The following is a 16967-nucleotide window of genomic DNA, read 5'->3' as shown; positions in this document are numbered from 1 at the left end:
TCCACCATAAACAGTGAAAGCTATTATACAGAGAAGTAGTTACTGAATGTACATCAATTCAATTGTTACTGCAGAGAAAATGCGAGACACAAATGGTATCAAAAACAAGTTTATATTTATGAAAATCTTAAGGACTATTAATACCAATTTCATTTTATGTGCATAACAAAGACACTTGTTATAATTATAAATCATCTCATAAAATGGCTTTTTATTATTTTTGGAATTTATGATATTTCTAATGCGTCATTAGAATTCTATTTATACTCATATTTAGTTGTTGTTACTGATTGTATACTGTTCAAGCTGAACATTTCCAGTCAAGTAGTCCATTGAAACCAGTTTACAAAAGTGAAGTTAGAGGCCTGAGTGCAAAGGTTGATATCATATACTGGTGTGAACATTTCCACAATATTTTTAATACTTTTTTTGTGTCAAAAGTGTTTAAATCACCTTCAAGAAACAGGTAATAATTAAAAAAGGTGTCTGCTCCGAGGACAGGCATTGTCTTTTCCAGTGTCCATTGATTGTGGTTCTGTTACTGGGAGGAAATGACTCCAGTCTGCCTCGGCTAGTGGAGGTTGGGGTACTTCAAGCAGAATCTCTCAAAGGTATCGTATATGGCCCGTCTGGAATAAAAACAGACATGCAATCAGTTCTTAAAGAAAAAGAAATGCAAGAATACATCACAGGAAAGAAAAGTTAATGTATAAAAATATTGTAGTTTGTGAAACAGTCTAGATCAGGGGTCTCAAACTCAAATCACCTGGGAGCCGCTGGTGGTAGTATCAAAATGACCAAAAAAAAAGACACAAAATTACAAAAAAAAAAAAGAAAAGAAAAAATGACAGAAAAAAACCCTAAAATACTTAAAAAAAAAGACAGAAAATGATCATAAAAAGACACAAAGTGACTAAAAAAGACACAAAATGACAGAAAAAAACGAAATTACTTAAAAAAGACACAAAATGACAAAAAAGACACAAAATGACTGAAAAAACACTAAATGACTTTAAAAAGACATAAAATGACAAAAAAGACACAAAATTACTAAAAAAGACACAAAATTACTAAAAAAAGACACAAAATTATTAGAAAAAGACAAAATTACCCAAAAAAAGGACATCACTAATAAACACATACTATCCACTCATTGTGGTAAAATGGTGTTGACTGTACATACACAAGCTTGCAGAGACAAATAACTAGTGATGTACCAATGAAGCCTCATGAACCATTTTCTTTATTTTCCGACTCCACTAGATGGAGCTCCCTGATCAACAAAGGGCTGAAAACACACTTGATTACTATTGATAGAGCCTTTGTCAATGAACCAAGGGCGCCATCTAGTGGCTCAGAGAATAAATCAAATGGTTCATGAGGCTTCATTGGGACATCACTACATAGAATACAGAGTTCACCAACCCAAGATGTCACTTGCTGGTATTTTGTTATGGCTGATATTCAACATGTACGTACAGCTTACCTGGGAAAGTGAACGCTCTACATGTCAAGGTAGATTATTTTTTCTCACAGTGGTGCAGGTTCAACTCCAGCCCTAGCTCGGGAGCTACAACACTGAAACTAACACTGCTTTAGATTACGGCCCAACTCTTGTGGGACATTGTGGGCTTCAATCTAAAGCGTTAGCAGATAAACTAAAAGTTAGGCTAATTAGCGAAGGCAGAGCTCTGACCACTGAGTGCTTCAAATCACAACAACATGTTACTACTACTTTTATTTATCAACTATTTTTTACCTTTATTTCAAACTCCAGTGTGCACCTCAGAGACTTTCCATCAGACAACCTTGAAGAAAAGCAGGGTGAAGCTGAAGCTCCAGGCAACACCTCTCAGAGTCACTTAACTTTAAAGTTTTTTTGTCTTATAAATAAACCAGTGAGTTACTAGTTAATGGGTCTCGCAAGATTGAAAGCAAAACTAATAGAAAATTACATCCCTAGGTCATTATCTACAGCTGATATGACCTGCTGCCTAGGATGTGTGTCATTTTAACCCATTAACCCATTTTAACCCATTAAAGCCGGGAAGGAGGATACGTCGTTTTTTAGTATTTGTAGTATTTTCCACCTATTTTCGGTCTCTTGGCCAATGAAATGAATCAGAATACATGTGGGAGTCTCGCAATAAAGCATGGGACTTTTCCAGAACTTTCAAATCATCACCAAAAAAAAGACACAAAATGACCAAAAAAAAGACACAAAAATACAGAAAATGACCAAAAAAGACACAAAAAGACAAAATGACCAAAAAAAGACACAAAATGACAAAAAAAAAGACACAAAAATTACCAAAAATTACACAAAATGACTAAAACAAGACACAAAAAACACAAAATGACTACAAAAAAAAGACACAAAATGACCAAAAAAAGGACACAAAAATACAGAAAATGACCAAAAAAGACACAAAAAGACAAAATGACCAAAAAAAGACACAAAATGACAAAAAAAGACACAAAAATTACCAAAAATGACACAAAATGACTAAAACAAGACACAAAAAACACAAAATGACTACAAAAAAAGACACAAAATGACTAAAAAATGACCCAAGAAGACACTAAATGACTAAAAAAAAGACACAAAATGAGGCGTTTTAGGCCTAAATGGGTTAAAAGAGGCCTTGGGGAGGATATCAAAAGGCTAAAGTCAAAGTGTCTCAAATCACCGATGTCAAAGTCGAGGATCCAAGTCTTGTGTCTAACTGACAACACAAATCTTTAGAAGTCCTCTGAGTCAGTAGTTTACCTGAAGGTGTTCTGTTTGAACAGGTATGCACTGATGTGTCCTCCGTTCAGAAATCGGACTTCACATCCCGGCCAGATCTCCTGCAGACTGAGGACCCCGGTACGAGGGATGTAGGCGTCCTCTTTGGCCTGGACCACCACAATGAGACTGGTGTCTACGGGGACTAGGACAGAAGGAAGGACAGGGATCATTTCTCTGTATATATGCGGCCACAGGGATCCATCACACATGAAACTAAAAGAGTCTATATCAACATAAGGTGCCTTTGAGACTTCCCCATTTCCCCCCCCCCCAAAAAAAGTTCAGATTTTCCATTTAATTCCATATTTATTGTATTAAGTAGAGTTGTGCTGTTAGAAATGCATGTTAGTCAAGCTCCCTGTCATGACAGGGTGGACATATTGGGCTAATTTTAGCATTTCATTTAACATGGATGGACCTTCAGTTAGTAACATGACTCAGTTAGCAAGTTGACTGTGTACTGTTTAGAAAATATACTTCAGATTTCAGAAAGGTTTTTATATTACCTGATATTTCACTATGACAGGGTGGACATGTTAAGCTGGACAACATTCAGCTACACACATATTGTGATGAAAATTACTAAATATAAGCGTAAATACTTATTTTGCAACTAGCCACTGTTTCATTCTCCATTAAAGAAAAACAAATTGATGGAAAAGTGTCACTGAGAGCGCCAGAGGGTTTCTTAAAGGGCCAGTGTCCCCATAATGACAGGGTGGACTGACATTTCAGGGACACATGAAACATAAAATATATATGATCAAAATTACTCATTTTATCAAATAACTTGTTGCAGACAATATAAACATGTAATTGTTTTTTCTGAATTAGTATCGTTTAACCACTAATTACACACACCGTAGTAGGCGGAGCAGTGTGTAGGACATGCTGCTGAAATCATGTACATCCAATGGAAAAAAAAAAGTATTTTATATAAGTATAAAATGAAGGAAACACATATTAGGAGACTTTTCATTGTACTGATGTGTGTGTAAATGTTTGGCCATTTATAATAAGACCTCAGAGTTTCATTATTTTGCTCCATTTTCATGATGACTGGGCAATTCTGATGAGGACACCAAAAGGCACTTTATAGTGATATTGATCCAAATATGGAGCACCACTGGTGTGTGAATCACATATTGGCTACAAATGATAGATAGATAGATAGATAGATCGATAGATCGATAGATATACTTTATTTATCCCAAGCTGGGAAATTACAGTGTAGCAGCAGCATTACACACAGAGACAATGACAATTAAATAAAAAGAACAACCTAGGCATACTTCAAGCAATAAAATATAAAAATACAATAAAATATAAAGTGTCTAAAGAAGGAGTATGTAATTCCAGTGCAGAATAAATATGAATATACAGTATAAAAATGTTGGTGCTATGAAACAAATAAGGTGCAATGAACAGTGTGCATAAAAAACACATAAAGTGCATAGACAGTATGTAATGAACCAGGCTATTATTTGTTATTATATTGTTAATAACAAATATTGTTAAATGTCAAACCTGCAGCCAAAAACCTGTGGGACTTCTGCAGAAACGCAGTCTGAGGCTTCTGTCTCTCTGGCCTACGGCTGGCCGATATATCAATATACTTTTAAATGTGATATGGAATTAAACCATATTGCATAAAACGATGTAGTTCAATTTTTTCTCCTTTATATATAAATGCTGCCCTTACTAGGATTTGTCATATTTAGTTATTTTATAATGTTTGTAATTCTTTTCTCACATAAATATATTTATTTGGGAAAAAGATTGGTCTATTTTATTTTATAGGCTATTTTTATTCAAGCACTTTATGGAGTTTTGATTAAAAAAAAAGAAAAAAAAAAAAAAAGCTACTGCTCATCTCAACTCAACTTTATTTGTAAAGCACTTTAAAACAACCACAGCCGCAACAAAGTGCTGTACATAAACAAACAGAGCAAGAGACAATAAAATAAATAAAACAGGAATAAACACTAAAATAAATAGATTAATTGCTTTTTAAAAAAAAACTATTTAAAAAACAATAAATAAAAGCAAACCATAAAACACTAAAAACAAGAGCACTTTGCTGTTTTTATACAGTATTTATGTTATGGTACTTGTTTTAAACATTGCCTGTAAACCTGTCTGTCTGTCTGTCTGTCTGTCTGTCTGTCTGTCTGTCTGTCTGTCTGCACCACAACTTACCAGAGAAGTTGGCCATGTGTGTACATTCGTCCATCACTCCCTTCATGAAGCTGATAGACTCGTTATGTAAAGATGGCCGATGGCATTTGGCTGAATTATTCTTCTTCTCTTGCACCGTGTTGTTCGGATGAAGGCTTCTACAGAAAGAAAGAAAGAAAGAAAGAAACGACGTCACGGTGACTCCGTCCATTATTTATATTCAGGACTTTAACGAGCCCCTGAGCAGCGATGCAAGAAAATGCAAGAAAGGGCCCCAAGTTGAACCGGGGCCCCGTGAGGCCCGTGAGCTACCAGGACGCCTGACTGAAACACTTCTTCAATGATGTGTGGACATTGGGGCCGGTGCCTGTTGAATGTAACTTCTAGTAGGGCTGCACGATTATGGCCAAAATGATAATCAGGATTATTTTGATCAATATAAGTAAGTGCGCCATCTGGTGGCCTCAGAAAATAAAGGAAATGGTTCATGAGGCTTCACTGGCACATCACTACCTATTAGTATTTGTATATATTAACCATACCAATTCATACTGAAGTAAAACAGTATGTCTCCATTGTATTGTGCCAGTTGAAGCAATGTAGAACATTCTCATAAAACAAAACAAAATGGAAAGCCACAAATGCACTTTGATTAAAAGTGGATATTATAAAAGACAAACACCATATTCGAAGCCTTTCCTTAAAAATAGTGAAAATAATCCATTTGGCTACTTTCATTCACAATAACTTACTGTGGAAAAGTGTCCAAGCTCATCCCACTGCTGCTCACTGAAGATAACAACTGGTCTACTCTTGCCCTGCCCCCTTCAGGGCCTCCATCAAAAAACAGGCCTGGTCCAGCCTCAGTTTCCCTTCCAGCTTTAGAGCTCTGACCCGCTGACACTCTGTCATCTCCGGACAGGCCCAACAGATGCTCTAAAGAGTCCACGCTCTTTGCAAATTCTCGACCCACTTTGAAGGAATCAGCCTGATAAATGTAGACACACAGACCAGAAGACAGATACAGTGTTCTTATTAATGCTTGTGTGTTTGGATGTGTTTGGTAAGGGGGGGGTACTTCTCCTGCAGAAAGCAAATGTTCACCTTTTAGTTTATATGTAATAATTATATTCATCACAGATTCAGTCTCATGTGACTAATCAACTTATTACTCAAATAGTTTCCACATTTATACTAACTCATTAGCATTTTTAATATCAGTATTAAACTGTAACCTTCTGTTCTGCTCTGGTTCTTCTGAGAAGTTCAAACATCATTTACAACTTCCAGACATCTTCATATATATATGTATATATAATAATATAATAATGAAGGAGAACGTACCCCGCAGTAGTCCAACAGCTTCATGATTTCCTCTTCGTACACTGAGTTGATGGCATACTGCTTCTCCAGCTCTGTCCAGTTCACCGCTTTACTCAGCACACCCTAATAATAATAATAATACATTCAATTCTTATAGCGCTTTTAAAAGGTACTCAAAGTTGCACCCTACTAGGGTTGTCAAAAGTATCGATACTCAAAAAAGTATTGATACTAAAACGTTGTATCTGGATACGATACCCATTCTCAAAAGTATCGAGTATCTGAAGCTTGTTATCATAGTTGCAGTTTCTTTTTGCACAACTGTTTTTTATTATAAATATTTAACCTGTGGTTCTGTTCATTTTTATATGTTGCATTTTTCTTGTTAATTAAAATATTTCTGTTCAATTTTGGGGTCTTTGTTTTATCCTTGTGGTATCGAAAATGGTATGGAGTATCGAATATTTTCCTGGGTATCTGTATCGAGTAGAAAATTTTAGTATCGTGACAACTCACTTTGGTACAATATGTAATTAATTTTTTTTTTTTTTTTTTGGTGGGGGCTTATCCAGAGTTGGGAGGAGTCAGTTTTGACCAAGGCGGCGACTGTGGAAACCGCCCACTTTAGGCTTCATTTGCGCTATTCAGAAACCTATTGGTGACGTCATGGAGACTATGTACATTATTTTTACATTTTGTAAAAAAACATACAGAAAGTTGTTCTACTATAACTTGTGCATTTTTTTTATTATCACAATCATTTTAATAACATTTCAACATGATTCCAAACTGCTAAATGTCATGCAGATCGGACTGTGAGCCTTGGAGGTCTAACAAAAGATAGGTTTTGTGTACTTTAAAATTTTGCAAAAAACAACAACAAAAAGAGCCACCTAGTGGCCATTTGGTGTAAAATTTGTAATGATGTGATCTCTGATCAACAAAGGGCTGAAAACACACTTGATTACCATTACTAGAGCCTTTTTTAATGAACCAACAGTGCCATCTGGTGTGCTAAGAAAATAAAGCAAATAGTTCACGAGGCTTCATTGGTACATCACTGCTTTTCAATAATCTATTTCAGGCTGAGAGAGCGTTACCGTGGTGAAGACACTAGAGGCGGTGGACCAGGACAGACAGGGAATCAGAGGGATGGGCTTCGGCCAGTTGGTCACTGCCAGGGACGCCATCTGGACACAAAGACACATAAGAGTTCTTATTTTTTTGGTTTTGATACCAACTTTTACTTGTATGTTGTACTTATACTTTATTGTCATTGAACAGAGTACAAGTACTAGGACAACGAAATGCAGTTTAGCATCTAACCAGAAGTGCAGATTAGTAAAGTGCAAGGGTATTTACATATGGACAGAGTGTATTAAATATAAATATAGTGCAGGTATGAATTGAATATGCTATAGGATATATACAGTAAATGAATATGTTATAGAAATATATACAGTAAAGAATGTACAGTAAAGCAGCAGTGCAGGTAGATGAATGGACATTTACTTTAACATGTAAATGAAGGTGTTGGTGATGATGGGATGAGAAGCATGTTATACCGTTTAATAATAGTAGAACATATGGGTTTGATAAAAGGAAATCAAAGTAAAAAGAAACAAAATGTGGAGAAATGGTTTTCTCTTCTTTTCTTCTTTAACATGGCACTCCTGTAGCGATTACAGTTGGTTCTTAAAGTTCTGTACTTACTTGATTCCTGTGGTTTAAGTCTAGTACCATCAGGTTGAATGCACTTATTGTTAGTCGCTTTGGACAAAAGCGTCAGATAAATGACATGTAATGTAATGGTGACTCACATATCCTCCCATGGAGATGCCAGTCATCCCTAGAGGCCAGTAACCTTCTCTCTCCAGCCACCGCAGAAGGACTGTTGACTCCAGGATCAACGCTCCTCCCATCACAAACAGATCCGACACGTTCTTTAGACAGGACCGCCTTAAATAAACACAAATAATCTCTGTTAACACTGAATTAATCTTAGCTTCAAAGTACAAGGCCACTGACGATCTATTTTAGTATTTAATCATCATGTTCTGCAGCTTTGCCAAGATGGGCATGCAGTGTATAATATTAGAGTCGTTGTTGTTGTTTTATTATTCTATCATTTGCCCTTGGATCTAAAGACAGAGCACAGTTTATGTGCTCACTGTGGCCCTCATTTATCAAACAAACGTATGGCCGAAAGTGAGCATAAAGTACGCCTCAAGGTTATTATAGTTAACGAAAAATAACAAAAAATAGCGAATTGAAAAAACATATTAGTTAACTAAAATAAAAATAAAAACGGGAGTTCTTAAAAAACGATAGCTTACTGAAACTGTATTGTGTTGTTACAAAACTAACTAAAATTATAGTGAAAATGTCCTTCGTTTTCGTCTTTGTCAACTTTTTTCATACATGATCCAGTGTTTCTATTTCTCCACCGCTGAGTGTGTGTATTCCTGCTTTGTGGGCTTCCGGGAGAAGCGCGAGTGAAATTACCGCAATGACGCCATATTGGCTGTAAAGAGCAATTTCTCAGCTTTCAGAAAACATTGGACTTTTTCCGCTAGTGTAAACCGTTTAGTTATTATGGTAATCTGAAGTGCACTTGCACAAACGTGTTGCCGGTGCAAGAATACATGTAGAGGAAACACTGCAAACTCACTCTAAAAACTAATTAAAACTAACTGAATTTGAAACAATTTACGTGCTCACTGCGGCCCTCATTTATCAAACAAACGTACGGCAGAAAGTGAGCGCCAAGTGGGCGTACGATCATTTCTACGCAAGGCTCAGCATTTATCAATTTGGTGAGTGTATTGAGTATGTTCTTATGTTGCTGAGGTTTTTATTTTTTTTTCCTCTCCTCTCCTCACGTTATGCTGCATTTCTTTTCTTTCATCCCTGTCTCCCTCTCCTGTCCACCCCTTTGTCATATTGTATGTATGTACTATGTATGTATGTATATGTTTGGACGGGTTGATGGCTAATTTCGTTGTCCTAGTACTTGTTACTCTGTGCAATGATCTAAAATAATTCATGCAGCTTAAAAGTCGGGTCAGAAAGAGGTTTACATCATACAGTGTACGCCCAGCTTTATGCTTTAGGAGGACACTTTTTATTGTGACTCTGGGCTCTTTAAAGCCTACTGGGGGTGGATGTATATCTTTAAACATTTTTTTTTCTCATTTTGATTTAGATTTTTAAACTGAAAGCTTGCTTTTATCCACTCCTGTCTAGAATTTAAAACCCAGCCAACTGCCACTTAGGCAATGAATAAACCAAGTCACTAGTGTGTCAATGGGAGTTAACTTACAGTTGGTCTTTGGGTTTACGATAGCCATGTAAAAGGTCAGTCAAGGAAAAGAAAACAGAATAGAAACAGCATATATCAGATTAAGATAACAAAAACACACAAAGATATGACCAGAGGAAGGAATTGAGATGTTGGTCAGAATAGAATCAAGATAAATTAAAGCTGCCAGCAGCGATGAACTGGCCCGAGCAGAGTGACCTGATGATTATTTGTTTCTTACCAAGATAAAAAAAAACAACTTCACATTTAGAAGTGTTAGATCATTTATCTTGTTTTAAGTGTTAATTTCTTATTTTAAGTGTTCAACATGCTTATTTCTAGATTTAATAATCTTTATTTAAGAAATCTTGTCAAGTGAAATTATCTGTCCATGCAGCAAGATCATTTCCCTCAGATTTAGTGTTTTTATCTGTTTTTTAGACACACCTTTTTTGCGATGTACACAAGAATTGTCTATTTTCAAGGGAAATTAACAAAAAAAATAGATGAGAGAAGAAGATGTGAGAAGACAATGGAAGGATATAATACGGGTTCTCCAGAAGCAGTGAAGCCATTCCTGCCTCTTTGACCATCGGCCTGGCCATCAGGGTCCGCCGCCGCCAGAAGAACTGCACACACACACACACACACACACACACACACACACACACACACACACACACACACACACACACACACACATCAAGTTAAGATCACAATAGTCTATTCATCAATCTACAAGTTGTTAAAGGAGTGCTTTCAACCTAAAATTAACATTTTCATATCAAAATAACTTACAGCATCTAACTTTAAATTCTTGAAGAAAACCGTTTTCCAGAAATATTGGAATTGGTATAATATTAGTCCTTAAAAATATAAAAAATAAATAATAATAATAATAATAAAAAATAAATAAATCACATTTTAAGAATACTGTAATAACTAGTAATGTACCAATGAAGCCTCATGAACCATTTGCTTTATGTTCTGAGACCACTAGATGGCGCCCTTGGTTTATTAAAAAACCTCTAGCAATGGTGAACAAGTGTGTTTTCAGCCCTTTGTTGAACAGAGAGCTCCATCTAGTGGAGTCAGAAAATAAAGAAAATGGTTCATGAGGCTTCATTGGTACATCACTCGAAAACCCATCATAATGTTGGTCACTAAAATCGTATCATGAATTTTTATACCATTTAATTCTAATCACCCCATTACAATTTTAATGTTTTTCAATGCAAAAATGATTATTAAGTTATGTTGAGGTGAAAAGCGTTAGAACCTTACATGGTCTCCGGTTCCTGCCAGATGGATGCATACTGGATTGTTCTTCTGCCACTTCTTAGGGACTATAAACTGGAACCTGAAACAACAGAGAGTCTCACATGGATAACACAGCAGACAAACAGTAGAATATAAACAAGTCAACATAAACAGCAGCTAGAGCGGACAGCGGCTGGCTGAACTGCCTTCAGCAGGCTGACTGAATGTACTGAAATTACTGATTTATGCTCCCTATACATCAGAAGACTTACACCTCTAAAACACGTCTAAACGCTTCTAAAACACATCTATCAGCGTCCAAAACACTTGTGAAATGCATCTAAAACACTTCTAAAAACGCTTCTTAAACACTTCTAAAACGCATCTAAAAACGCTTCTAAAACGCATCTAAAACGCTTCTAAAACGCTTCTAAAACACTTCTAAAACACAACTAAAACACTACTAAAACGCTTCTAAAACGCAACAAAAACACTTCTAAAAACGCTTCTAAAACACTACTAAAAATGCATCTAAAACACTTCTAAAAACGCTTCTTAAACACTTCTAAAACGCATCTAAAAACGCTTCTAAAACGCTTCTAAAACGCTTCTAAAACACTTCTAAAACACAACTAAAACACTACTAAAACGCTTCTAAAACGCAACAAAAACACTTCTAAAAACGCTTCTAAAACGCTACTAAAAATGCATTTAAAACGCTTCTAAAAAAACACATCTAAAACACTTCTAAAACACTTCTAGAACACTTCTAGAACACTTCTAAAACGCTTCTAAAAACGCTTCTAAAACCGTCCAGTGAGGATTTTACTCTAGAAGTAGAGGACAACATCTTGCTCCGTACCTGGCTTTGACAGCCTCGGGTGGCAGGATTCCAGGAACAAAGTGCTCCAGAGGAGACATGAAGAAGCCATCGTGGATCTGACAGTCAGTATGGTCCTCTGTCTGGATACAAAGGCACCAACACACAGACACACTGTGACAATACAAAAACATAATCATACTAGTGGGCAATGAAGAGAGAACAGATGGAGTACCTTGTTTATGTAAACTGGATAGTCTTCAGGAACCAGAGACCTGCACCTCTCTCTGTCTCCAATGATCTTACGGAACTCAAAGATTCTGCAAAGAACAAACAGGGGAGAACGTTTCAGTTCAGCATCAGTGAGGATCTTTGTGATTTCACAACATCATGTGAGATGGCCCGACTACGCGACCACAAACCTACTTTGATCTTGATGTATAAAGCAACATCATTTTAATTTCAACATTACAAAAAATAATTTAATTTATCATGTCGCCTCACTTCTGATTTGTCTGTCTGATTACTAAAGTGGGCTTGTTTCCAGATTCTGGACATAAACTCAGAGAAAATCTGTCTTTAGTCTTCTGTCTTAGAAAAGTGTCAACAGCAACTGTTACCTCTTCTAATGTGCATCTTGCTCAATGCACTTACTTATGCACTTATTATGCTTGATAATAAGTTAGCATGGTACTTTTATTTTGACGGGACTTTTATTTTCCCTCTTCCGGTCAGTCTGCCGACATATTAATAAATGAGAAACAAAAAAATGAAAAAAGGAATTTGCAAAAAACAAAATTCGGCCGTTATTTCATTTTGTTTTTTGATTGTGAGCAAAATCTGTTTTTTGTTTTAAAACGAAAAAAAAAGGAAAAGGGGGCACTGTTTCCGGTTTTTCATATTTTAGTTTTACAGAAAAAGGGATTATACTTTGGCAACCAAACCCTGAACACACCCTCTTTCTTGGAAACGCCTACTCTCTCGTCCACAAGCTTGGCGACAAGAGACTGAAATATGAACCACTGGACGGATAGCTGCATCATTGGAATATTGGAGACCAGGCTGAAGGAAGACATCCCAACTTGGCTTAACCATGGAGCTAGGCTGCATTGTCCCCAGAATATCAGTTTGTGTGTGGGTCTTAATTTTAGTTTCAAATGCACATTTATAAAAATTAATTTTAAATCATTTAAAACTTTCTTTTGACACAGACACACTCTCACTCACTCCTTTCTTTTGAGTCAGAGGTCTTACATCCAAGGAGGAAGTGCATCTCTCTCTCTCAGCTTCACATGTCTTACAGTGACCAAATCCCCACAATGTATTGTTGTCTGATTGTATTTTGTTGTGCTTAGTTTTTTTTCCTTACCTCTTGAGGTCTTCAGGCTTCCCCCATCCCCCAATGAAGAGTTTGGTGAGGAGCAGCCTTCTGTAAAATACATCCAGTCGGCTCACACCCATGGACCAGCACTACATCTACAGAGAGGAAATGACACGTCCATCAGAGTACAAAATATACTTTATCTACTGTAGCATGCAGGCTGGAGACGTCACACTGCTGCATGCTCTTGGTGCCAGGTGTTCACCACATGCCAACAAAACCTGAAGCAAACAAGTGGCTAGCCAAAAAATGGTTTTATAAAAAAAAAAAAAAATATTCAGCTCATCAGATGGACAGAAACTCCACCTTAATTAAAAATATGTCTGCAATTCATATGAATTTAACAATTTTACTTGTTGCATTTCGAGTGTGTATGTCCATATTATGCATAATAATAATAGTAATACCTAAAAGGTTCTGAGATGCACAATGTTCATTTTTGCTTGACATTGACACATGTTAACCCCCTCGTCATTCAACCTTGTCATTCATAAATATAGACTTTATAACATGAAAAAAAACGCATAAACATCAACAACTCATTTTCACCTGACAACACATTGACGCCCTGTCACGTCTGTACTTCATGTACTTCAGTACCCTCATTGTTCTCCAATACATTTGCTCGAAATTAAAATTAATCTGAGGGGAACATCTGAAAAATGTGTTTCTGTTTGGGGCTGTATGATTAGTTACATAGCTACATTGAAGACACTACAGGATAAATGAAATGCTCACCTCTGGAAACTAACCTCTCTCCATATTTCATTTCTTTCTCTGCCTGATTTCAACCCATGGACAATGCTACTTCGCTGCATGTTGTTGTTTTCTATGTACTCATTTATTTGTTTATCTGCTTACGATAAAAAGGAAGGATGTGTATTATTTCTCACTTTTGTAACAAGACCATGTAGGACTGGGAGGGGGGAGGAGGGGATAAGGGGTTGTTGTTGTTTTTGGAAAAAGAAAAAGTCCTTATTTCTCACTGTATGTGCTTCTGCCTGTCGAATGAATGAAAACATTTTTTATTTTTAAATGCTGGATGAGCCATGCATTTTATTTGGAGCACTGCACCAAACTTATGGAAACTTAGGCTAATTCCTAGTATTTTGCTAGCAATGTGATCCTGCATGTTAACAGATAGAATATAGAACAATAGAAAATCTTGTGAAGAAGCTGAGGCTGAAATTGGGTTTTTATTTTCGAAATAAGTTGTGTTTTTCTTTTAATGTAAAAAACCTCTCGTCACTGCAACGTTTTCATCTGTGTTGGATTACGGAGATCTTTTGTACCTGAATGCTGCTGGTAAATGTCTTAGAATGATTGATACTGTTTATCAGCTTCTTTGAGGTTCATTACTAACTGTAAGATGTCTACTCACCATTGTGAATTATACTCTCGGGTAGGATGGCCTGCTCTGGCCACTCCAAGGGCTAGTCACTGGTATACTTTCATTTATAAGGCAATATTGGGACTGCTGCCTTCGTACATTTGCAGCTTAATTACTGTGAGAAATGCAGGATCTTATTCTCTTCGTTCACAAGATCAATTGTTGCTTTCTGTCCCTTTTTGCTCTACAGAGTTGGGTAAAAGGGCATTTGTTTACTCTGCACCTTATGCTGGAATATGCACCAGAAAGAATGGAAATTAACTGAATTTGTTTCTTTGAGCACTTTTAAATCCAAACTAAGAGTTATTGAGGCCAATTCCACAACATGCACTTGTTTCTCATGACGTGTTTAAGGTCTGTATGTTATGTAAATATGTAACTGTATTCTGTGTTTGCTGCCTCTTGGCCAGGGCTCCCTTAAAGAAAAAGAGGTTCTTCATCTCAATGGGATATTCCCTGGTTAAATAAAGGTTAAATAAAAAATAAATAAAACAGTACCTCTAAACGTATTCTTTGCCCCAAATTATTTCTATTAGGTCCTCCTACTTATGTCATTTTTTAAAGTTGACATAAGCGTTACAGTACATCAGTGGCGGTTCTAGACCAGTTTTACTGTGGGGGCCAAGCAGGGGCCAGTGTTTAATCAGAGGGGCACATTAAAAAACAGTAAAGATTATATTTAAGCATTCAAACCCTTTATTTTAGCTTATTTAAAAATCTCATTTAAGTATATTTGGAAGATACAAATATATTGATTGAAACAATGAGACTTACCAACAATAATAACTATTTTTGTGCACAATTACTTTGTTTTATTTTGAAAGTGCAGTACAGTGAGAATTATCTTTTTTATATATACACAAGCTTTTATTGCACAATTAAACTATTATACAATGTACACATGCTGGGCTCCTTTTGTGTACGATGAGATATTGTTTGAACAAAAAATAGGTAAAAATTGTTCGGTCGTTCATCGTTATAAATTGATCATTTTATTATTAATTTGACACAGGGGCCACAGCAGGGGCCGAGGGCTTCTTCACAGGGGCAGGGGCCCCTCTAGGCCCCTGTGTAGAACCACCACTGCGTTACAGTACATAAAGCTACAACAGGCAACAATGTCAACAATGACTAAGGAAATGGACCACGCTTTACGTAAAAGAGTAAACATTATAAAACGTTAGAACACGTGACTTTCATAAGAGAATCGTTAACTAACGTCATGTCGGTTATTTTCAGTTGCTGTGTAGCAGAATGAAAACCAGTGACTTAGTAGCTAGCAACCATCTGGTGTGAGACTGGGAAATAAAACTATTCCCAGCACGCTGTCCAAAGTTCAACTAAGCTACGTGAGCTGCTGCTGCTCACTGATGGTTTCAGACCGGTAGCGGTAGAAAACAGGCAGCTGGGCAGTGAACGGGGCCGACAGACAGCCGACACAGACAGTAAGGGAAGGTCACACTACCTGAGACGGTACACGGACGGTTGTTGTCCCGCTGGTGGGTCAGTTAGCACTGTTTTAGCTGTTAGCTTTGAGCTAATGTCCTCAAAGGGCGAATAGAGGGAGACACTGGAGCATGTTTGAACCCACTGGTGACGTCACACCGGCAATACGTCACCAGGGCCACGCCCCCTTCTAGGGCGGGAAGACTGAACATCCGACAGCTGTCAAGACTTTAATATTTATTATCAGACATTAATATATATTATCAGGTTTCTATATATATCATCAGACTTTTAATATCTATTCTCATGTTTCAATATATATTCTCATGTTTCTAAATATATTCTCAGACTTTTAGTATATATTCTCAAGTTTTCTATATTCACAGGTTTCAATATATATGTATTCTCATGTTTCAATAAATATTCTCAGGTTCCTATATGTATATATATATATATATATACATATACACATATATATAATCAGGTTTTTAATCCATAGATATAATTCCCTGAATGCCAGAAATATATATATATACACATATATATATATATATATATATATATACACACATATACACATATATATATATATATACACACATATACACACATATATATATATATATATACACACATATACACACATATATATATATATATATATATATATACACATATACATATATCTATATATATCTATATATCTATATATATATATATTTATATTTATATACTCAATAGCCAAAAAACAAATATTCGGCTCATCAGATGGACAGAAACTCCACCCTAATTAAACAAATGTCTGCAATTGATATGAATTTAATAATTAAAAATTAAAAATAATTTTACTTGTTGCATTTCCAGTGTGTGTGCATATTATGCATAATCCTAGTAATACCTAAAAGGTTCTGAGATGCATAAGGTTAATTTTTGTTTGGCATTGATACACGTTAACCCCCCTTGTCATTCAAAAATATAGACTAAGCCGGAATATCCTTAATGAGCTGAATATTTGATTCTTTCTGAAGAAATTGCAGAATGACAATGCTTAGGATGCTGAATTTGCATTCCCTTGGG

General features: G+C 36.2%; 1 protein-coding gene across 1 annotated transcript; it reads right to left on the bottom strand.

Moving 5' to 3' along the window:
• Positions 1–378: 378 nt before the first annotated feature.
• Positions 379–16040, bottom strand: abhd18 (abhydrolase domain containing 18). Its single transcript, XM_059346266.1, has 14 exons — positions 15910–16040; positions 13043–13149; positions 11909–11993; positions 11716–11816; positions 10878–10953; positions 10138–10222; positions 9615–9642; positions 8113–8251; positions 7393–7482; positions 6314–6415; positions 5722–5957; positions 4991–5127; positions 2771–2933; positions 379–629 (listed from the first exon to the last, which is right to left on the bottom strand). Exons 2-14 carry the CDS (start codon positions 13132–13134, stop codon positions 572–574), a joined length of 1392 nt encoding a protein of 463 aa, XP_059202249.1. The 5' UTR covers positions 13135–13149; positions 15910–16040; the 3' UTR covers positions 379–571.
• Between the last annotated feature and the right edge of the window lie 927 nt (positions 16041–16967).

Source organism: Centropristis striata, chromosome 12, assembly GCF_030273125.1.
Source record: "Centropristis striata isolate RG_2023a ecotype Rhode Island chromosome 12, C.striata_1.0, whole genome shotgun sequence".
Classification (NCBI taxonomy): domain Eukaryota; kingdom Metazoa; phylum Chordata; class Actinopteri; order Perciformes; family Serranidae; genus Centropristis; species Centropristis striata.
Note: the sequence above shows the minus strand (reverse complement) of the source record. Positions and strands in the feature narration are given on the sequence as shown.